The 20,489-nt window shown below is 40.5% G+C and overlaps 4 protein-coding genes and 1 pseudogene across 4 annotated transcripts; 3 read left to right on the top strand and 2 right to left on the bottom strand.

The window, feature by feature from the left end:
• The first annotated feature begins 213 nt into the window (after positions 1–213).
• Positions 214–5,429, top strand: LOC110053161 (guanylate-binding protein 4-like). The gene has a single exon (XM_089284492.1). It carries the CDS (start codon positions 920–922, stop codon positions 2,612–2,614), a length of 1,695 nt encoding a protein of 564 aa, XP_089140618.1. The 5' UTR covers positions 214–919; the 3' UTR covers positions 2,615–5,429.
• Positions 5,430–6,382: 953 nt separating this feature from the next.
• Positions 6,383–10,780, top strand: LOC149114881 (neuronal pentraxin-2-like; annotated as a pseudogene).
• Positions 10,781–11,650: 870 nt separating this feature from the next.
• Positions 11,651–14,426, bottom strand: LOC110052993 (guanylate-binding protein 2-like). Its single transcript, XM_020759182.2, has one exon. The coding sequence runs from the start codon at positions 14,044–14,046 to the stop codon at positions 12,364–12,366; it is 1,683 nt and encodes a 560-aa protein (XP_020614841.2). The 5' UTR covers positions 14,047–14,426; the 3' UTR covers positions 11,651–12,363.
• Positions 14,427–14,630: 204 nt separating this feature from the next.
• LOC149114880 (guanylate-binding protein 5-like) lies at positions 14,631–16,756 on the top strand. Its single transcript, XM_089284491.1, has one exon. It carries the CDS (start codon positions 14,826–14,828, stop codon positions 16,239–16,241), a length of 1,416 nt encoding a protein of 471 aa, XP_089140617.1. The 5' UTR covers positions 14,631–14,825; the 3' UTR covers positions 16,242–16,756.
• An 82-nt stretch (positions 16,757–16,838) lies between these two features.
• Positions 16,839–20,010, bottom strand: LOC149114879 (uncharacterized). Its single transcript, XM_089284490.1, has one exon. It carries the CDS (start codon positions 19,206–19,208, stop codon positions 17,466–17,468), a length of 1,743 nt encoding a protein of 580 aa, XP_089140616.1. The 5' UTR covers positions 19,209–20,010; the 3' UTR covers positions 16,839–17,465.
• Positions 20,011–20,489: the final 479 nt, after the last annotated feature.

Here is a 20,489-nt window from a genome sequence, read left to right as displayed (position 1 = left end):
TCATTCCTCCTAGAATCCAGATCGATAAATTTAATTGAATTGACTTAGGCGAATCCACAATCCTATAGTGAAGTAACAGTTTGGCAGTTTTCAGCAATTTTGTGCTAAGAACGGCGATGGCGCCGGGGGACATCGAGAGCCGCCCACTAGAAAATGTAAACCTTTTCCAGAATAATTATTGCGCATGAGCGCACAGATAACGGAAAAAAATTCTACAGGTCCATTTGATTCCATAGGAAAGATTTCAGAGAAACATATTTTTTTCTATATAACTTTTCTTGTAATTCAGCAAACAGCTCTGGATGGATTTGATGATACATATATTTACTATAGTCCTTGTTCAGCACGGTATTGTGTCACCAAATCTCATCTGACATCGACACTTGAGTCTTTATGGATGGGTTATTTCCCACAAGGTTATGAAACCGAAAACACATTAACTCACAAGGAAAGTGGTGTTTAATATCCGTGAATAATGAGAAAAGCGAAGTTAATCTTAATTGGCACATAATTTTTCATTTGTTTTTTTCGTTTTGCCGTTTTCGTTTTGCTCTCGAGTGGACTGTCGTTTCGTGACGTTACCTACTCCGTTTAGAAACCGAAAGTCTAATTGTTTATGTGATGCAAATCGCGAAATAGGTTTTTTCCCAGACATACAGGTCATCTAAGTTGATCTGCGGGTGTTTTCGAGGAATGATCTTTGTTTACACGAATAGGAAACCGTAACCTACTGCGGGATTTTTCCCCAAAGCGTGATCACCAAATCGAAAGTAAACGAGTTGCCTGCATTCAACAGTACCTCATTCCGGAAGCGTTGAATAACGAAAGTAACCTCCATCGATCTACGATAACAACTGAATTTTCCGCTTGACAAGATCGCCTTCAATCAGCTAACTCCTCGTGGAGCTTCAAGCTGAACATGGAACCTAAATTAGGAGTTGTAGTTCTCGTTTTCGATCTTTTGAGGGTAGCTTGTCTCGACAGTCCGCCAGCTAAGCCGCTCTTGAGGTACAATTATCAAAGCGAGAAGTTCGTCCTCGGAGATGATGCTCTTCGCGAGCTGCAGTCCATCCGAGGTCCATTGAGAATAATCAGTGTCATTGGGGACGCACGAGTGGGCAAATCGACAAACTTGAACTTGATCAGATATTTTCTGGAAGGAAAGAAAAGTGGAATGGTTCAGAATGTGTTTAAGACGAGCGAAAGCATGGAACCTTGTACCTCGGGCGCGTGGATGTCACTTCTGCGTGACGCGAACGGTGCTGACAACACCATTTTAATCGACACAGAGGGAACCAATGTGGGGGACAACGAGGTCACCGATTTACTGAGCATCTTCGCCGTCCTTATGTCTTCAGGTGTAGCGCTGTTTGCCAGGGAAAGAATAAGTAATCACAATATACAGTTTCTGTATCGTGTGTCGCGTTTAAGCGAGCAAATCTGGGAACATGATGATGTGTACAGCGCCAACTCGCATCCGGGACTTATGGTGGTCCTACGAGATGCGCTATCGCCGTCACCAGGGAAGACCCTACAAACGGAAATTGAAGATACGGTGCTGAATGGCAACAGTAAATACGGACAAACCATAAGCAGGCTATTTACTCGCGATCGAATCATAGTCAGAGACATTCCGTTTGTAAAGGATTCGAAACGATTGACTGATTTAGACCACGACTATGCAAATATTGCTTCCTCCCTCGCGAAGGATTTCAAAAGGTTTCCTTGCAAAAAAACTGTTCGTGGAGGAGTTATGGATGGCAAAATGATCGCTGATCTCGCTACGAGACTTCAGGAAGCGATTAACAAGAATTCTTGGAGAGGATTTTCAAATGCGTACATCGCTCTTGAAACAAACTTGTGTGACCGTCGATTCAAAGAAATCGTTGAACCGTTGCTGGAAAGGGACGTGGATGAGATCAAGCTCTCCATTGACCAAGCAATGGGCCAGTTTGCTGAGAATTGTGCTGTAACGGAAGAAATTCAATTTACGCGTGAAAGAGTGGCCAGTGTTATTGCTTTAAAAGATGAAATAAAGGAGAAACAAAAGCGTCTGGAACAAGAGAGACAGAGAAGACGACTAGAAGAAGAGAGAGAACGAGAAAGAGAAGAGAAGCGACGTAGAGAAATAATCGAACGAGAAAAAAGGCTGGAGGAAGAACGCACTGCGAGAGAGGAGGCAGAGAAACAGAGAAGAATTCTAGAAGAACAAGTAAAGAGGGCTGAAGGACAACGAAGGGCGTATGAAGCCCAGGCAGCAGCTCGAAGAGCAAGAGAAAGGGAGAAAAGAGACATAGTTAGGACTGTTCTTGGCGGTGCCGTCCTGTTTGGAATTTTTAGCGATTCGCGCCTTAAAGAAAACATCACAGCTGTGCCGCGTTCCAAGTTCGAGGAGATTGGTCTCCAGGGCTACAGCTGGGTGTGGTCCAGAAAAGCTACTGAAGAACTGGGTATGAGAGGAAAAGACAGCGGTGTTATTGCTCAGGAGGTGGAGAACCTGTACCCGTGGGTAGTGGTGACGGGTGACGATGGGTACAAGAGAGTGTACTACGAAGCCCTTGAGGAACTCATAATCTTAAAGAAAAAATGGACACGAACTTTGTATAGGAGATAATCACCTAAAGCAGGACTGCTTAAAGCTAAAATAGGATTTGCGAAAACTTTCACAGAACGGAAATTTAGAAAGACATCTACTTCACAATTTCAGCGCGATTACTCGAACCGGGTCACATGGAAAGAGTTAACCAATCAGAACGTTACTTGAGAACAGATTTTTTTGATATTCTCTCGCCATTTCTCCGTAGGTATTAGTTAAGATATCTCAAAAACAAGATACAATATTTTATTGCAGCGTTCGGTCCGCCCGACCTAACTCTGTCAATAAGCATTTTATCGTATGACCACTTGTGTTGAAAATTCTGTTTAGTAGAACGCGGCTACATAACATCAGACGGCCGCGCGCGGGACAGCTACGAAAAAGATTCTACATTGAAGGTAGAATTCGGCAAGAAAACCACAATTCATTGAAAAACACGGCTCATTTTCTCATGTCTGTTTTTCTTTAGATTTAAAGTACACAATTACAATTCATGTTAACGTGAAATATTGAAAAAATAAACATTGGTTGTTAAAATGTGAATTGAAGAAGTCACTGAGAGGCAGAAAAGCCATTCAGTAGCCGTAAAGCGGTTACAAATTGTTCCTATTTTGATTGCCGGCAAACCTGTCTAAAAAGCCAACAGAAAGTTGACGTAAAGCTGTCAAAAAATATGTCAAAACTATCAAAAACTTAGCGAGTGACGAAAGTTTGCTTCGCGCTCAGCTTCACTGAAATTGTTCAAAAATCTTCTTCAGCTAAGCCCCAATAAAATGTCGACGTCTTTGCAAGCTGTTTGTCGACCTCTCGGATCCTCTTAAAGAAGGGAGAACCAGTGACTGAATATTAATTCCACCTCGTTTTAGTGACGTCACTCCGTCCAAAGGATTTTGTCCATGGCTTCCGACAAGCCTTTTAACTACCATTCTAGGTTATAGTTGCTCTCGAGCCGTATTATTTCAAGCTAAACGTGCTCCAAATCCCGAAAATGGTAGTAGTGAAGAGAGTGCACGCGGATATTCGCTTGGAAAAAATACATTTTGCTGACCTTGTGAAGGATGCCAAGTCAACTACAGGTTTTTCAACTTCTCGCTAATTCCGAGTTAGACAAAATGACGTCACATAAACACGGCATGGCTGCCAAGTACAGTTTCAAAATGGCGGTCTCAAAGTCGACTTCTTTCGGGACGAATTTCTTCAGGATAAAATGTTAAAAAAGGTGTGAAAATTGAAAAGGTATCATTTAAATATAGGCCGTAACTTTCCCTGGGACCAAGAACCAGGTTTCACAAGTAAACCAGATCAAAAATTGCCAGAAACATTCACTGTTTAATTGCCAACCGATTCGATATTGCTTGTTTGCCAAAGACTAAAAAATTTAGATAAACTTCACGGGGTTTTAATTTAATTAAATGCTATCTAAATTGCTCTAATCACGATTTACCTTTAAATTAATAAATCTGCACACTGTTGGCTCTATTTCAACACAGCCATGCCCATAGCAACGGTTGTTTACAGTCCAAAAGTACTTGAAAAATGTATTCAGTTCAGTACATCTGAAATATACTTTACAACAAAGCTTGGTTAACATTGCTATAACCGGTATGTATTCGGGTGTTCAATGGAAAATTTACGTAAATCCTTTCGATATACTCTCTCACCCCCGCCTCTGGTCACCTCGTTCACAGGGCTAATATACGATGCACTACGAAAACTTTATTTGTACTCGGTATTTCCATCAATCTATTTCGTCCTATCTTCCTAACTACAATTACTATTATAATCATAACAATTACAATTTCCTCAAATGTGATTGGTGCATAAACTGCTGTATTTTGCTCTAATTAATCTGCAAAGTTGTAATCGGACAGTGTAATCGGACAGTTGGCTGTAATCGGACACCTGTAATCGGACAGTTACATGAGCCAATCATTTTAAGTCCTCTCCACTAAATCCACCAATCACAACATTGATTGCAATCACTATAGTAACCACTGACTGAGACTGACTTTGTAAAATTGTGGAGGTTTAGTCTCTGGTGACTGTTTTGAAAGAGACCTGACAGCCATTTTGCGAGCTGTTCTCCATATTTTATAATTATGATATTTAAAATGACAATAAAAAGCTCTTTATCAAATGAAACTTTTACTTTTGTGGGAAATTGTAATTGTTATGATTAATTGGTAACAGGACATCGTGTCGTCCAATTCAGTCTGTAATCATACTCGTGATTAACAAATCGGACTCCCGCTTCGCGGTCGTCCGATTTTGTTAATCACTCGTATGATTACAGACCGAATTGGACTCCACTCTGTCGTATTACCATTATCAATTTGGTTTCTCAAAAACACTAAACAGACAGATCACCAATATTTCAAGCACGATATATCCATTGGGTTTTAACCTCATGCTTTCAAATTTTCAAGATTAGTAAAGGCCACAATTATCTAGGTCGTAAACCAATACAATTTTCAATTTATGAAATGTTCTCCCTGTTATTCAGCTAATATCGCTAATATTAGTAAACTTTTCCCCATTTTTAAGAAGAAAACCCTCAAACCCTGTTTTCTGAGGTTTCTCCCATAGATAACCTGCTTATGGACAGGATGAACTTTTAATTAAAATTAAAATTTCATGCTTCTCGAACCATTCATTAGTAAATTATCGTGTTCATAATAAACACATCTTTTTAACACTTGGGAGCTAGTTATTCATTAACTATTGCGGCATGTGACCCGGGAAAGCTCATTTTTGAAGTCAGACTGCGAAGTCCTTTAACGTGGTACCAAAACTGAGAGTTCATATTTTATTAAAAAAAAAAAAAGAAAAAAAAGAGAGAGAGAAAAGAAAACATTTTTAGGGTATAAGACCATTTTAAAAAAAGAATGCGTCACTCCTAAGCTGAAACAACTATCGGTAATTATTTTGTACTAGATGGATTCAAAGTAATTATTTAACCTGCTGAGGAACATCCTGTTTGCAACCTGCTGGCGATATTTGTGGTGACCAATTTGTCTTTTTCAATCGAAACATCTTTGGCTATTACTCGGCAACCTTCGGAGAAAGGCAGAAAATCTCCGACCCGGGATGAAGAGAAATTTCATGTCATCTTCGTTTTGCAAATTATACTTACTATACTAGTTTGTATTCTCTCATACATATTTATTATATGGCAAGGTAGTCTTGAGTTAAATCCGGGCGTTCTGATTGGTTCTTTATTGGTCAAGATTTTGCCATGCCAATCGTTTTCATGGAAACAGTCATAAGCCGTGTATTTTGTTTCGTTCGAAAAGAGGCAAATTCAGCTTCGAGCCGGTACCATGTGATAAACTACCGCTCGAACCGTACTGAGGAATGTTAGCCCTCCGTCGTGTTTTGTACAGACTTTTCAGTGGACACGTCAGCGGTTATCCACTAAAAAGTACGTCATGTATGCCACTACGAATTTGCTTTTTAACTTGAAAGCCCTTGCTCGTTAATAAATTTATTAGCAAAATCTTTTGAGTGCGTTGTTTTGAAATTTCTGCATTGAGTTATGGTATTATTTGACATGGTAAAAAAAAGAAAAATCAAATAACTCGCATTCAAGATGGCAAATTTAACGAATCCATATGTCGTAATAACCACGAGATCAACATTTTTCTTGTACAGCAAGCACTAGGCGTAGGGATCATAATCTAGCTCTTGGTATTTCAAAGTTTCTACTTCATGTAGCTCCTTGTAATAACAGTTTTGTTGCCCTAAGTGCCAAATAAAATGCTTGTAAGTATTGTGAGAGCTGCTTCAATAACGAAAAGAAAACAAAAAAAAAGGTACACTGTTATAAATATATTTCGTATTCATCTCCCACAGATACAGATTACGCGCTTTATTTCCGAAACAAGGGAGTGAGTCATTACTCCAACATCTGGGGTATGCCAAGTTTGACTCAGTTCACGGTGTGCTTCTGGATGAAGTCCTTGGATCAGAGAGGAGCGCCGTTCAGTTACGCTCTGTAGCAGTGCTCGATAATGGGTCGATAAAGTTTTGGATTGGAGACAAATACAAGTTAACATATGCAGATATTTTTGTGCCCTTAAAGCTAAGACGGATGTTACAGCGCAATTAAGAACATTTGGGCCTAGCATGGTAGCCCGAGAGTGAGAGGGAGAGGGGAGAAGGGGGGGGGGGGGGGTAGGGAGCTGGGTTGATACTCCAGCAGAAAAGATCAAGTTTTAAGCAGGTAGGCGCTGCTGGCTGCTAGATCAGGCCAGGTTCTTTTCGTTTCGATAAAGTGTCAGTTTCACCCATAATTTCTGTTCATTTATCGCATTTTTGATAAGTTTGATGATGTCAAAATGGCAGTCTCGCACGATTCATTGGTCATTTATTTGCGCGATAAGATTCACCTCCTTTCTATGATGAAGCCCTAATGAAACACAATCATTTGATTTAAAACGGGGGAGGAAATTAGGGGGGAGGAAATTATTTTTAAATTCAGAATAATACAGCTTGTCAGTTTTTCGACGGAGATAAAAAAATACTTTTCTTGAGTGACCGATCAATGAATGTCAAGTTTATTAATTCAAACAAGTCTTGTGACAAACTGTAACTCACCCTGCCATTCACAAGTTTTTCCTCTCAAAAAGTAAGTCCGTTATTATTTTAGCTTAATTTTCATGACTTTTTTACCGTTGCAGGTATGTACCGGTATCAGCGAATGATAGCAAATGGCACTACATCTGTGCGAGTTGGAAAAACACTGGTGCATGGCAATTCTACAAAGATGGGTTACTGCACATGCACTGCATAAGTTCATACATACATACATACATACATACATCATTTATTTGTTTACGCAGGTCGGTATATAGGCAGCATAAGCTGATGTGGACCTGCGGTTAATTAAAAGTTACAAAATAAAAAGTAAGAAACCTAATAAACCTAATAATTACAAAAACGTGTGAAATTCTAAAATATGATTACAAGTTAAATTAGAATTCCTAAAAATATTTATAATTTGTTAAATCTTTAGTGTAAATTATTGCTGATTGGTCGAAAGAAATTCTGTCAATGACTGTAGAAAGATAACGAAGTTGGTTTTTAAATCCATGGTGGTCTTCTATGGATTTAACTGATTGCGGTAAAGAATTCCAAGCCATTGCAGATCAATGTTTGAACGACAGTTTTCCAACATTAGAGTTCGGTCTGTCCAGAGTAAGTTTAAAGTTGTCTCTCACATTGCGTAAATTAGGACTTTTCTTAATGATTGTTGCAACTTGTTCAGGGCAAAACCCGTAGTAAGCTTTATGTGTCAGACAGAGGAGCCTCTTCTTGTAGAAATAACTTCATGATTTCCAAGAGGGTGGTATCTGTTGTTTGAAAATGAGTTTGGCCGCACTGAGATGAATTTTCTCTAGACCGTCTAATTTCGCTTCACTGCAATTTCCTCATACACTTATTCCATAGGTCACACTCGGAAGAATACCCTTAAAGTAAATTGGTTCTAATATTTGGGAAGGAAGGCTTTTAAACCTACGTAATAGCTTCACCTTCTTAGTCATAGATGTTGTAAGATCTTTTATATGGCATCCCCAGCTTAACTTATTATCAATCGTGAACCCAAGACAGTGCGACTTATTAACAAAACTAATTACGTGATCACCCAGCTTAACTGGTCTTAGAGGACCAATGAAATCTTTACGGGTAAGAAGCATAATCTCGGTTTTATCAGGATGAATAGTCACAACGTTCCTATTACACCACTTAGCTATTTCAATTATTGAGGTTTGGATCTTGGAACAGACGTCATCAATGGAATCGCCAATACAATATAAAGTTGTGTCGTCAGCAAACATTTCCATCCTTCCACAGCTAGGCACCTGTGGAAGATCGTTGACATAAATACTAAAAAGCCTAGGCCCAAGTACTGAGCCCTGAGCTACACCGAATTTGACTTCCGCTTCACTAGATCTTTGACCCTCAATCTCAACAAACTGCTTTCTCCCAGATAAATAATCAACAATCAAATTATACACATTTCCTGAAATTCCACAGGCTTGAAGTTTAAGAGCCATTGTTTTATGACAAATGGAATCAAATGCCTTTTTAAAGTCGATAAACAGAACACCCACGATTCTATTTCTATCCAGCTCTTGTCTCCACACTTCGGTCAGGTGCAGCATTAGAAGTTCTGTAGATCTATTTGGTTTGAACCCCCATTGGTTTTCGCTGGACAGTCCTTTGTTTACAATGTGACAGTCAATATGATCCCCTATAATACTCTCGTACATTTTGCTCGGGATGCTCAACAGGGAAATGGGTCTGAAGTCACCTCTTTCAGAACTATTTCCCTTTTTGGGTACAGCTTTTACTTTACTCATTTTCCATTGGGAAGGATACTTTGAGGTTTTTAGACTTTCTCCCATAACATAGGATAGACCGACAGTTACAGCATCACCCCCTAGTTTGAGTCCTCTCGCGGTTATGTTGTCAGGACCACACCCTTTTCCAGGCTTAACTCTTTTGTCAATAACTCTTTTAATCTTGTGAGCATTTAGTTGTAATGGCTCAGCAGCAGGAGTGACTTGGTAAATATGGTGATGTTCATTTACACTGTTATCCAATAAGATACCATTTGCAAGTCTTTCACCAACTTTAGAAAAGAAATGGTTTAAGCTTTCTGCCTTATCTTTAGCATTGTTTATGATGTTTCCATCCTCATTTTTGATTGCACCCACACTGCTCTTTGACTTGCCTTGCATTTCACGTACCACCCTCCAGAAATCGCTTGAGCTGTTAGCATTTTTAAACTTATCATTCCAATATTCTGCTTCGGCTTCTCTCACGATCTTAGTCACGTGATTTCGTTGTTGACGATACAGTTTCCAAGCTTCTGGATCACTTGGATTACTTTGAGCTCTTCTTAGCAGGGCATATCTTCTATTCATCGCCTTCCTGATGTTGCCATTCATCCACTTCAAACCATTAGTGCGCACTTTTACTTTTCTAGTTTTCAGATGATCAGTCATAACGTCCTTATATAAATACTCCCATGCCCAAGCAACATCCTCTACGTCATCAAATATCTCATAGACACTCCAAGGTGCTGTACTGAGATCATGTCTGAGTTTGTCGCAATTAAGGTTCTTAAAATCTGTCACTTTTTGATCACTGGACTTGATTTTTGTCTCCGCAAATTAACTGCAGCATAGACAAGATGGTGATCAGAAATGCCTGGGGCATAACAGCCTGCAATTTTCACCTTGGATTTATTAGAAGTGAAGATTGGGTCTATGATTGTGTTTGAAAACTCTGTAGTTCTTGTAGGTTCTTTAATGACATTCTCTAAGCCAACATTTCTGGTAACTTTCAACAAGCGTTTTCCCACACTTGACTTAATGTCAGAGTTGAAGTCACCCATGATCATAATGTTAGATCTTTTTAGCCACAAATCATCTAAGATTGCATGGAACTTGTCAAAGAATTGATTGTCAGTTGGGGGTCTGTAGAAAGTTCCTAGTAAAAGTCGTTGAGATGCAAGCATAAGATCAATCCACACTTGCTCAAGGTCACTTTTTGAGCAGATATCATCCCTTTCAATGACATTCAGACAATTCTTGTAATACATTACACAACCACCCCAGAAATTTCCACATTTTCTGTCTTTACGTACCAATTTATATCCATCAACAGATATTTGGTCATCTTCAATTTTGTTGTTCAAATGTCAAATCCAGTCAGGACACACTATCCGGGGTGGAGGATCATTGATGCTTGGGCAAGATCAAGATTCTCTTCGAGGGCGCATGACAGTCGAAGAGTCCGTAAAGGGAGTATTGGCAAACGCCAACGTCTGGGATAGTGTGCTTGAAGCAAATGAAATCAATGAGCTGTCCAAGTCTTGCAAAGCCGAGAAAACCGGAAACGTGTAGAAGTGGGAAGACTTCTTACACGGCGTTAAAGGCAACACCGCGGTTGTTATCCCATATCTCCCTGTGTCCCCTGATTCTGCTGAGCTGTTAGGGACGAATGCCTTGGTAGAGGGACACTGGATGGCCGGCTGGTCAAGCAGGAAAGATGAAAGACTTAGCTTTATAGGTAAAACTGTCCTAATGTAATTGTAATCGAACCGGGAACGCAAATGTAACAATGATAAGAATAAATTTGCTGGCCTCATAGTGAGTCCTTGCTTTTGTGATTGTTCAAAAATAGATTTTTTGTTCTCAAATTGCAATCCCTAAGAACATTGAGTGGTGGTGCTAGGGGTAACGCTTTGTGATCTTCTGAGAGCGAGTTAGCGTTGCGTTATGTTCCTTTAGGTGCGTGATGTTTCTAGAGATAACGTTGCGTGAGGTTCTAAATGCCCGGTGCGGAGACTACATGCAAAAGCTGACTGAAGAAAAATGCTTCCGGAAGGTAAACGGAAAATTTCGTGTATGCTGTCCAATAACAACAAAAAGGCGCGAAAACCCAACCGCAGTATGGGAAGATCATGTCAGACTTAGCAGTACATCTAACAAGTATTCTGGTTTTGTAGGCATACTGATTCACTCTGAATTAATGTTTCAACCCCTATAATTAAGAATAAGACTCCTAAACTAAGACCAAAATAATATCCGTGCATCTATCCAATGACGTTCAGGCAAACGCTGCATTATCGAATTCGAGTATTGACCTCCGTCCCACTGGCACTCATAATTAGCCTGTTTAATGTTTTTAATACTTCAACTACGGGAAAAGGTTTCAATGGGGTTAATTAACCGTCAACCGTCAAACGGCCTAAAATTTCACCGCAAAACGTCAAATAATCAATTTATTAGTGTCGAAACGTGGCTTGAAGTGGTTGCCCTTCATATTCGAGCCGTCAACCGTCATTTAAAAAAAATATCAGATACCGTCGGCCGCCTCGTCAAACAACCGCAATATTATCTCAGCCGTCAAATAGGTATAGTGTTTTTTACCCTTCGACCATCGAAGCTAGGTACCCCCCCCCCCCCCAACCCCCCATGGCGACCCTGCCTCGGCAAAACTGAAGAAGCGTATATCAATTTTAATTGGGCATACCATAACAGCTTTTAAAATAATTATTTGTCCGGTTTATTGATTCTTGACTGCCGTTCTTACCACGTATATAGATTGTTAAGGTGGGACTTGACCTAAAAACACACCATGTTTTAAAAATTTTCTCGCGGCTAAGATTTAACTCCAAACCATGGCAAAGTATACATTTTTAAAAAGCTTAAAGACCAAAAGTTGTGGAAAAAATATTTGCGTACCCTATAACTGTATTGTAACCTCACACCGGCTGATTAAATCTGCCACCTGCTGGGGAATGCCAGGGCTTACTTGAGAAAAGATAACTCCTACAAGAACTGATCAAAAGGAATAATTTTAACATTTTATAGAAGAAGATAAATAGCTTGCTGGGATAAGCATAGAGATTTTTGAAAAGTTAAAAACACTTGAAATGATGACCAGTTAAATCTGATTCAGAAAATCTAGCCAACGTTTCAATACATAACTTCGACAGAATGGACTGCCTGGAAAAGTTCTATGCTTATCCCACAGAACGTACTAAGAACAACAAATCCTGAGAATTTTAGCTCAGTTGAATAAGTCCTTCTCAAGATATCTTTTCTCGAAGGCGAAAATAACTCGTTTTGAGAAAACGAGCTTTAAACTTACAGTAACAGTACTTGTCAAAAAAAAACTTCAATACCTTAAGATTCGAGTTCCGCGAAAAACAAAACTTCGATTTCTTTCAGAATTTAAGGTTAAGTCGCGCCTTAATAAGAGCTCATAATCTGGTGTAACATGTCATATCGCACCAGCAAGTAGCGATCCTTTCCTCTGGTAACGGCGAATGGATACAACTTCTTTACTTCCTGTGCGATCACGCCGCACTCCTCTCCGGTCAGTCCAAAGGTTTTGTTAGCGATTTCATTCCATTCCCAGCAGGCGGCCTTGAGTCCAATTGCGCTGTAACGAGAGTGGGGAACGGTGGTTATGTTTCGCTTTAAATCCCTGTCACTCAACAAAGCTGCCCCAGCAACTCCAGCTGCAACAGGTACGATGATGTCAAGCCAGCTGCTACTTTTCTTACTTAGTTGCTGCTGAAGCAAAGTAATGGTTCTCAGTTGTTCTTCATGAAGTTGTTTAAGATTCTTTTCCTTCAACTCAGCTGCTTCCTTTTCTCTCTTTACCTTTGCGATCTGATCTTCTTTGATCGTCAGTTCATGTTGAAATTTCTCTTCCTGTTCCTCGCGTCTCTTTTCCGCGGCTATTCTCTCACTCTCCGCTTCCTTCGCCTTCCGTTCCAGCTCCTCGACTTTCCTCTTTTCCTCAACAATGCGCCGTAGATCTTCCTGAGCAGCGGCAATTTCACTTTCCAAAACGCATTCCATTTTAAACGCCCTCAAAGTGTTTTCCAGTTTGGTTTCTATTATGTCTGCAGTCAATTCAGCAAATAGTGGCTCAACGAATTTGATATAACTTCTACTGCAGATATTCTTTTCTATCGTATCATAAACGCTCCCAAAATCAGGCCACGAGTTTTTGTTCATAGTTTCTGTTAATCTAACAGTGAGTTCAACCAACGCTTGGCCATCTATGTAACTTCCTCCAAGTGTCTTCTTTACTGGAAATTGCTTGAACTTTTCAACTAAACGTTCCATGACACCCCAGTACTGCAATTTACTGAGTTTGTCAAAATTACTCAACAAATTCCGTTCCCTCTCTTCTAGGTACGGAATCTGGATGACAGAAATTTGATTCCTTGGGAAGTGTTTAGCAATGATCTGCCTTTCTTCTTTCATGTTTTTTTGGAAGGAGGGTTCCACTATGCAATCTCTTGTGTAATCCTCGATGGTTTTTCCTTCCCCAGGATCTTTAAGTGACCCTTGCCGGATGACTACCTGTAGTTTTGGAAAGTTTTCCGAGCTAATGCTTGGGAAAACAAGATCACTCAAACGTGACATGTGAAACAGGAAGTGCAGGTTGTTATTTTGAACCATCTCCCGGACAAACAAGTTTAAACCGGATGATACCAGGGCTGTGAACATACTCAAGTGAGTCGTGAGAGCATCATCTCCTAAATTTGTACCTTCAACATCCAGTAACACAACGTTTCCGCCTTGTTCGTCACGGGGCTGAATAACCTGAGCCCACACGTCACGCGTGACAGGTCTGAATGTATCGCCCGTCTTGAAAACTTCTTCGATGTAGGTTTGATTCGCTCCACTCCAGATGTGTTTGATCAAGTTGAGTGTGGTCGATTTTCCAATTCTTGCATCTCCAACAACAGCAATTACACGTATTGGTCGCTGTAGCTCTGCGATCTCAAGCAGAAGATCATTGTTCAACTCAAACATTTCGGTTTCACTGTTGAATGTCAGCAAAGGTTGAGCTGGTTTCCCTTCAGAAGACCGAGCACAAAGCATCAGTAACGTGTACAACACTGGGAAATTCATCCTGTTCAACCTCAAGTCTAAACGATACTTGAGCGAAAGTACAGCGATGGTAACCGCTTAAAAGGTATTCTGCGTGATTACTAATTCGACGGTGTCACCAAGTACGGGTAGTTTCCCTCTAGAGTTCAAATAAACTTCCCTACTTTCGCGGTAATCGAAACTCAGACTAGGGGTTTTTCCCAGAAAGCGACTTCGAAAGTGTCGGTAAATAAACTTGCCATTAGTCTGCGTTTGCAAATTAGCTCCAGTCGTTTCTTTGTTATTTGCCACAGACGAGTAATTACCGAAACACTGCAGTGTCACCGCGAACAATAAGTTTTGGAACATACTGTGCCATTATCTCACGGTCTGGGCGGAGATTGGTAGGGGTAGGGAGGGTGTTATGTAGTTAATAGTGGCCAAGTGTATCTTCAGTACTTGACTGAATGAATTCTGTATCACTAAAGGACTATGCATAGAAGATGGTAAAGCTAAGTTTAATGTTTATGGCTATGATATTCTTCTGCGATTCTACAGATCACTGCCGCGCTAAGAAGGACTGAAAGATCTGCCGGAGGGGATGCGGGGGGGGGGGGGGGGGGGAAGGGGCTGGTTATTTTCAAACGTGACGAAATTAGACTTTTCAGTCGCAATCAATCAACCATTTCCTTTCCTGTAATTCTAAGAAAGTGGAGGCCACAAACAGAAGGGAAAATACCGGCGCCAAAGCTGGTTGACGTGTCAACATGTCGCCTTTGCTTGAGTCTTCTGCATGATGCCGCGAGGGTTTACCGGGCAGTATGTTCTCAACAAGAATCAAACCACGATGGACTCTGCAACAGAAGGGTTTCAAGTTGTTTGGATGCCTTTTATTCTTTTGTTTGGCCACTACTGTTCAAGGGAAAAAAGCTGAGCTCTTTCTTAATTTCGACACCGATAGTGAAACATTTGAGTTAACGCAAGAGGGCAAGAACGAAATTTCAAAACTACCTAGTCCCATTCAAGTCATTGCTTTTCTTGGAGATGCAAGAGCTGGAAAATCGACTGCACTCAACACAATAATTCACATCTTAAGTGGAAGTGATCAGAGCCACATCGAAGAGATATTTCCGACTGGTAACACTATTGTGTCTGTCACTCATGGCGTCTGGATTCATACCATTCATCCACAAAATGAAGGGGAAGGCTCCCTTATTCTACTCGAGGTTCAAGGTATAAAAGTAGGGGAAGATGTCTCAGTGTACTACCTTAGCTTGTTCGCAACACTTATTTCGTCCTACGTGAACGTTTTTGTCCGCGAAAGGTTTGACAATAACAACCTGCACTTTTTGTTCCTCATGTCACGCCTGCGTGATCTTGTTTTCCCGAATGTCCATGTAGAAAGCTTTGCCCCACTCGGAGTTGTTATAAGAGATGCACTTCGGGCCCCGGACGGTCACACAATTGAGGACTTCGTTAGAGACTTTATCGTGGAACCTACATTTGAGAAAAACTTACAAAAAGAAAGGGAAACCATTGCCAAATACTTCCAGAAGGATCAAATTTCTGTGAGCCAGTTTCCACACGTCGCCGATCGTGAAGTGTTACGAGATGCGGGAAAACTGAGCGGGAGTGATTATGGACTCGCAATGGAATTCTTGGCTGCAAAGTTCAAAGAAGTTCCAGTAAAGACGTCTTCTACGGGCATTCCTCTAGATGGGAAAGCATTGGTGAAACAGGCTGAAGGAGTGACAGAATCCATAAATAAAAACTCCTGGCTTAAGTTTGGAAATCTTTATGAAGTAATGGAAAACAGTAATTGCAAAAGAATTCGAGAAAAAGTCATCAAAGACATATTTTCGTTGACAGCTGACGAAGTGGAACATAAAATAGATGGCGCTTTAAATGCTTTAAAGGAAAAAGGCATCTCAGAAAGCGAGATTAACACTGCTAGAGAAGATCTGCAAGAAATTGTCAAGGTGAAGAGAAAAGAAGAAGAGGTCAAACAAAAGATACAAAATGCGGTGGACAAATTGGTTAAGACAGAAATAAAAATCAAAGAAATTGACGAGACATTTCAAAAGATACTTGCCGAAAAGGATAAAGAGTTCGCCAAGGAAAAAGAAGCTGAAGAAAACACGAAAAAGAAGGTGAACCATCTTGAGCAGTTATGTGAGGAAAAAAGGCGATCTATTCAGTCACTGCAGAAAGAACAAAGTGATTCGAAAGTTAACTAAACAGGTTAATCCAAGATCACTTGGACCATGTGGTTCATCAAGGAAACCAAAGAATCCAGTCTAGAGAATGCAATAATAGATTTTCCCAAAGAAAGTAATATCGCTATTTTCTCATATGGCCAACAACCGGATTTTTAAAATGAACGCAATCACTCAACGCGACCTGTTGAAAGGAACTAAGTTTTGCGAAAATATTTCAAATGCGATCCATTTTAACAAACCGATAGTCTCATATTTTAAATCTACATAGCCATATTTTACAATGATACTTGACAGAATTACAGCATGAATGGAAAAATTACATTCACTAATCTTGATCGAGTTATCTAAAATAGAATAATATTATTAGCTGTAATTACTATAGTTCTCATTTATACACGTTATCTACTAAAACGCCCAAAGTTTTCATCAAACTCATTATAAAATGTTACTACTAGTCCTTGCTTTCTATTCGTTTTTCTATCATGGGAGGCGAGGTAGCCTAATGATTAAAAATGAAGCGTACATCCTCTCCACTCCTGAAGTCATCAGCGTAGATAAACCCTCCCCCTCCAAGCCCCCTTCCCCACCCCCACCAAAAAAAGAAAAGGCCGGATGTGAGTTCTCAAAATATCTACCGGAAGTTCTAATTTCCTATTCATAACTACTCGTCAGCTTCAGTTAGCCTGAGGACACCAGCTTAAAATCACGATTACAATTTCTCCAATATAAAATGCTTCACAGCGGAATTAAAAACCCATTGGAAAATATTGTTGTAACTTGAAATTCACGCGGAAGGAGCTTCATTAAAAACTCTTGGATAATTTTCCAAAATTTAAAAAGCAACTTTTACGAATAACGCGGGTTTTCGAGCACTTTATGTTCACAGAGCAAGCGTACAAAATTATAACGGTTCGCAAGAGGGGCGATTGCCTTGGCACTCTATAAGCTGATCTAATTTTGGTAGGACTTTTCCGTCCAGAGATTCGAGTTCTTGGCTTGTTGTATCCGAGTAGGTAAACTGAATCGCTGATAGCATTACTGGACAATATGGTAGAAGGTTCAGTTAACTTTCATTAAGTCAGAACCGATAACGTTTTGATTCCAAAGTGAGTCACACTCGACGAGCGCGTTCGGAATAACAACTGAGCCACCTTAAACAGCTGCACGCTTACTCTACAATCAGTGACAGCCCGCAGGAATAACAAGTGAGCCACCTTAAAAAGCTGGACGCTTATTCTACAATTAAGGATGACCTTTCAAGCACATTGGGTAAGAAGCATTCTTGTTATACGTAAGTGCCTCGTTGATCATATCCCGCAAGGCGTCAAACTGTACACGCAGATAACCATCGTTCCCCTCTGTCACGAGCCTTGGATAGAGGCCTTGGACTTCCTGTGCAATCACTCCGCAGGCATTCCCTTTAAAACCAAAGGTTTTCTCCGCGATTGCATTCCACTCCCAACACGCTACTCTGATTCCAATGATGCTGTATTCAGAACGAGGTAATGTTATTATATTTTGCTTCAGCCGCTCGTCACTATTCACTAAAATGTCTCGTATTTTCAATCCATTTGACACAGCGTCATTAATAACAGTTAAAGTTTGTATGATAACTTTAAACCAGCTATCATTTGGATCGTGCGAGGTTCCTTCTTCACCTCCAGTTTCCGGTGTGTTGGAAAACTTCTCACCAGCTGGTCTCTGTCTAAATATGGCTGGCCCAATCACATCTAGCCATCCGCCTTCTTTCTTACTGAGGTCCTTTTCAAGGAGCTTAATTTCTTTCCTAGTCGTTTTATATCTATCGTGTTGGATTCCTACTTCCATGTTCGCTTCTTCACGAGACTTGAACAACTTTGCATGTTCTTTTTCCATTTCTGAACGCGTTTCTTGAATTTTCTTCGCCTTGTCTTCCTTTCTTTTTTCCGCCTCCATTCTTCTACGTTTCTCTTCCTCGAGATTTCTTTCTATTTTTACCAACTCGTTTTTCTCTGTTACTACTCGCCGCACGTCTCCTTTGAACTCGGCGTTCTCGTTTCGTAAAGCACACAACTTTGCGAAATCATCCACGGAGTTCTTAGCTTTGGCTTCTGTTTCAGTCGCTTTGGATGTAATCAGTGATTGGATGAGCCCTTGATGGCTCCGCTTGCAAATGTTTCTGTCCAGAGTTTCATAAATATTTACAATATCAGACCACGAGTTGGCATCCATGGGTTTTTTAACTGCAGCGGCCAATTCCACGATTGCTGCGCCATCGATGCAACTTCCCTTGGGAGTCTTTATTATTGGCATCGCTCTGTAGGTGGCAACTAATCTTTTCGTTGCAGTCCAATACTCGCTTTTACGCAGTTTCTCATAATCCTTTAAAAACTCCCTCGCTTCTTGTATAGCACACTTGGCAGAATCACTCTCAAACGGAGCATCTACAACGACATGGGGCTTTGTTAGGTCGCTGTGACCGGTGTTGTGGAAGAGGCTTGACCCTCGAAATAATGATGGCATGCTGTTGTTTTGGAACATTTCTTGAGGGAGGAGGCTTAAACCAGAAGAGACTGTCGCGAAAAACCTGCCGTAAGACGACTTGAAGAAAGCATCATCCAAATTCATATGGCTCCCATAGAGTAAAAGTACATTTTCTACTTCCTTTTCCTGCCTTTGCAGTTCCAAAATGTGCGCCCACACCACGGAGTTTCTCTGGTCTGTTTCTCGAAAGATTTCTTCCACGTAGTTTCGTCTGGTTCCACTCCAGATGTGAATAATCAAATCGAGTGTTGCCAGTGTATGACCTCTTTCATCTCCGAGAATGAAAATCGATCGCAATGGCGACTGCAGCTTTAAAATGTCTGCCAGAACATCTCGATTCCACTCGTAAGTTCCGCTTTCGGTTTTGAACTCCAAGATAATTTGAGCTTTCTTTCCACAGGTGACACGGCAAAGATAAATGAGAAAGAACAATTGTGTGACGCAAACTACTGGCAAGTTCATTCTGCCAACCGGCTTGCTCGAAATTCGGGCAATCTGTAGAGAGATAATCTAAGAACTGAACTTGCTAGAGTACTTGCCGACGTGTCACTTAATTTAATCTGAAATAGCCCAAGAACAGAAATAAACGGAAGTCGGTCTCAATTGTTATTTATATTTTCCACTAAATACAGATCAATCAGTCTTGCAGCCAAGTGGAAAATGACACGACTGTTATGCCATGCAATGTACTTTCGATTTTAGGAAAGAGGGAGCCGGTAGAGAGAGATCACTTTTACAACTTTAACTACAGATGGATGCGTCTTTTCATTTAGTCAGCACTCGTTCGCAAATAAATGATGGAAACCTTTCCTTAACTTTGTTGAAATGTCACTATTAAAAAAAAACATACTCCCGGAACAATACTGAACTCCTTTTAGGCATGCGTGGTTTGTTTTCCTCTGCGTTTACGATTTTTCCGAGTCCATAAAGTTTAGAAAATCTTCGGTTTTATTGCAATGACTGACCCGATCAAACCGATCGAGCTTGAGCTGACAAGAGAAGAACTTGTGAACAACAACAGATAGCTAAAATGAGACGACATTTACATTGGAAACCGAAAGTATTTGATGTATCACGAGTCTTTTGTTGAAAACAGTTGGCGTCCTGCAGCAATAACAATGACGTGGCAGATTAAATCTTGCCTCACGCAAGACAAGACAAGAGCAATAAAAAGACCTATGGTCTTTGTTTTTTTTCCTCGTTTGTTCGCAATTCATATCCCATAGACCACAGTTAAGGTTGTTTTATTTCTCCCCCCCCCCCCCCCCGCCCCCACCACCCCTCAACCTTAATTCCCCACTCTACCCTTATCCCCTACCCTCGTCCTGCGCAGATGTTCTTTGTATTCGTCAAACAATCTGTGCGTTAGTTTCAGCAGACGTGCGTGACGAGCGATGGGAACGCCTGTCTGGGAAACTATTTATCTCCCAACAGCATGAGAGAACAGCTGGCTTTTCGTGACATTGGATTATCACGAGAGCAACCATAGAGTAAAATAAATTACACAGTCTCTCGGCCCATACAGGAGCAAAAAATAGACCAATGCTCTCTGCTTTTGCATCTTAAAACCTTTTGTCATTATTTTCTGCTTCGTTAATCATATCTCAGTTTTGAAAATGAATATTCTGAAGATTATTTTTTCCCGTTGTTTCCTCCTACACAATCGTTTTGGGCAAAGCGACGTACAATATACCATTCGTAGAGTCAACATTGTCTAGACACCAACATACCACCTCCTTTCCC

Source organism: Orbicella faveolata, unplaced genomic scaffold (genome assembly GCF_042242905.1).
Source record: "Orbicella faveolata isolate gen_17 unplaced genomic scaffold, um_ofav_v1 contig_13, whole genome shotgun sequence".
Lineage (NCBI taxonomy): Eukaryota > Metazoa > Cnidaria > Anthozoa > Scleractinia > Merulinidae > Orbicella > Orbicella faveolata.
Note: the sequence above shows the minus strand (reverse complement) of the source record. Positions and strands in the feature narration are given on the sequence as shown.

What these genes read in the sequence shown, in the direction of transcription:
- LOC110052993 (XM_020759182.2), bottom strand. Translation starts at nt 14,046, where the DNA reads ATGAATTTCCCAGTGTTGTACACGTTACTGATGCTTTGTGCTCGGTCT.
- LOC110053161 (XM_089284492.1), top strand. Translation starts at nt 920, where the DNA reads ATGGAACCTAAATTAGGAGTTGTAGTTCTCGTTTTCGATCTTTTGAGG.
- LOC149114879 (XM_089284490.1), bottom strand. Translation starts at nt 19,208, where the DNA reads ATGAACTTGCCAGTAGTTTGCGTCACACAATTGTTCTTTCTCATTTAT.
- LOC149114880 (XM_089284491.1), top strand. Translation starts at nt 14,826, where the DNA reads ATGTTCTCAACAAGAATCAAACCACGATGGACTCTGCAACAGAAGGGT.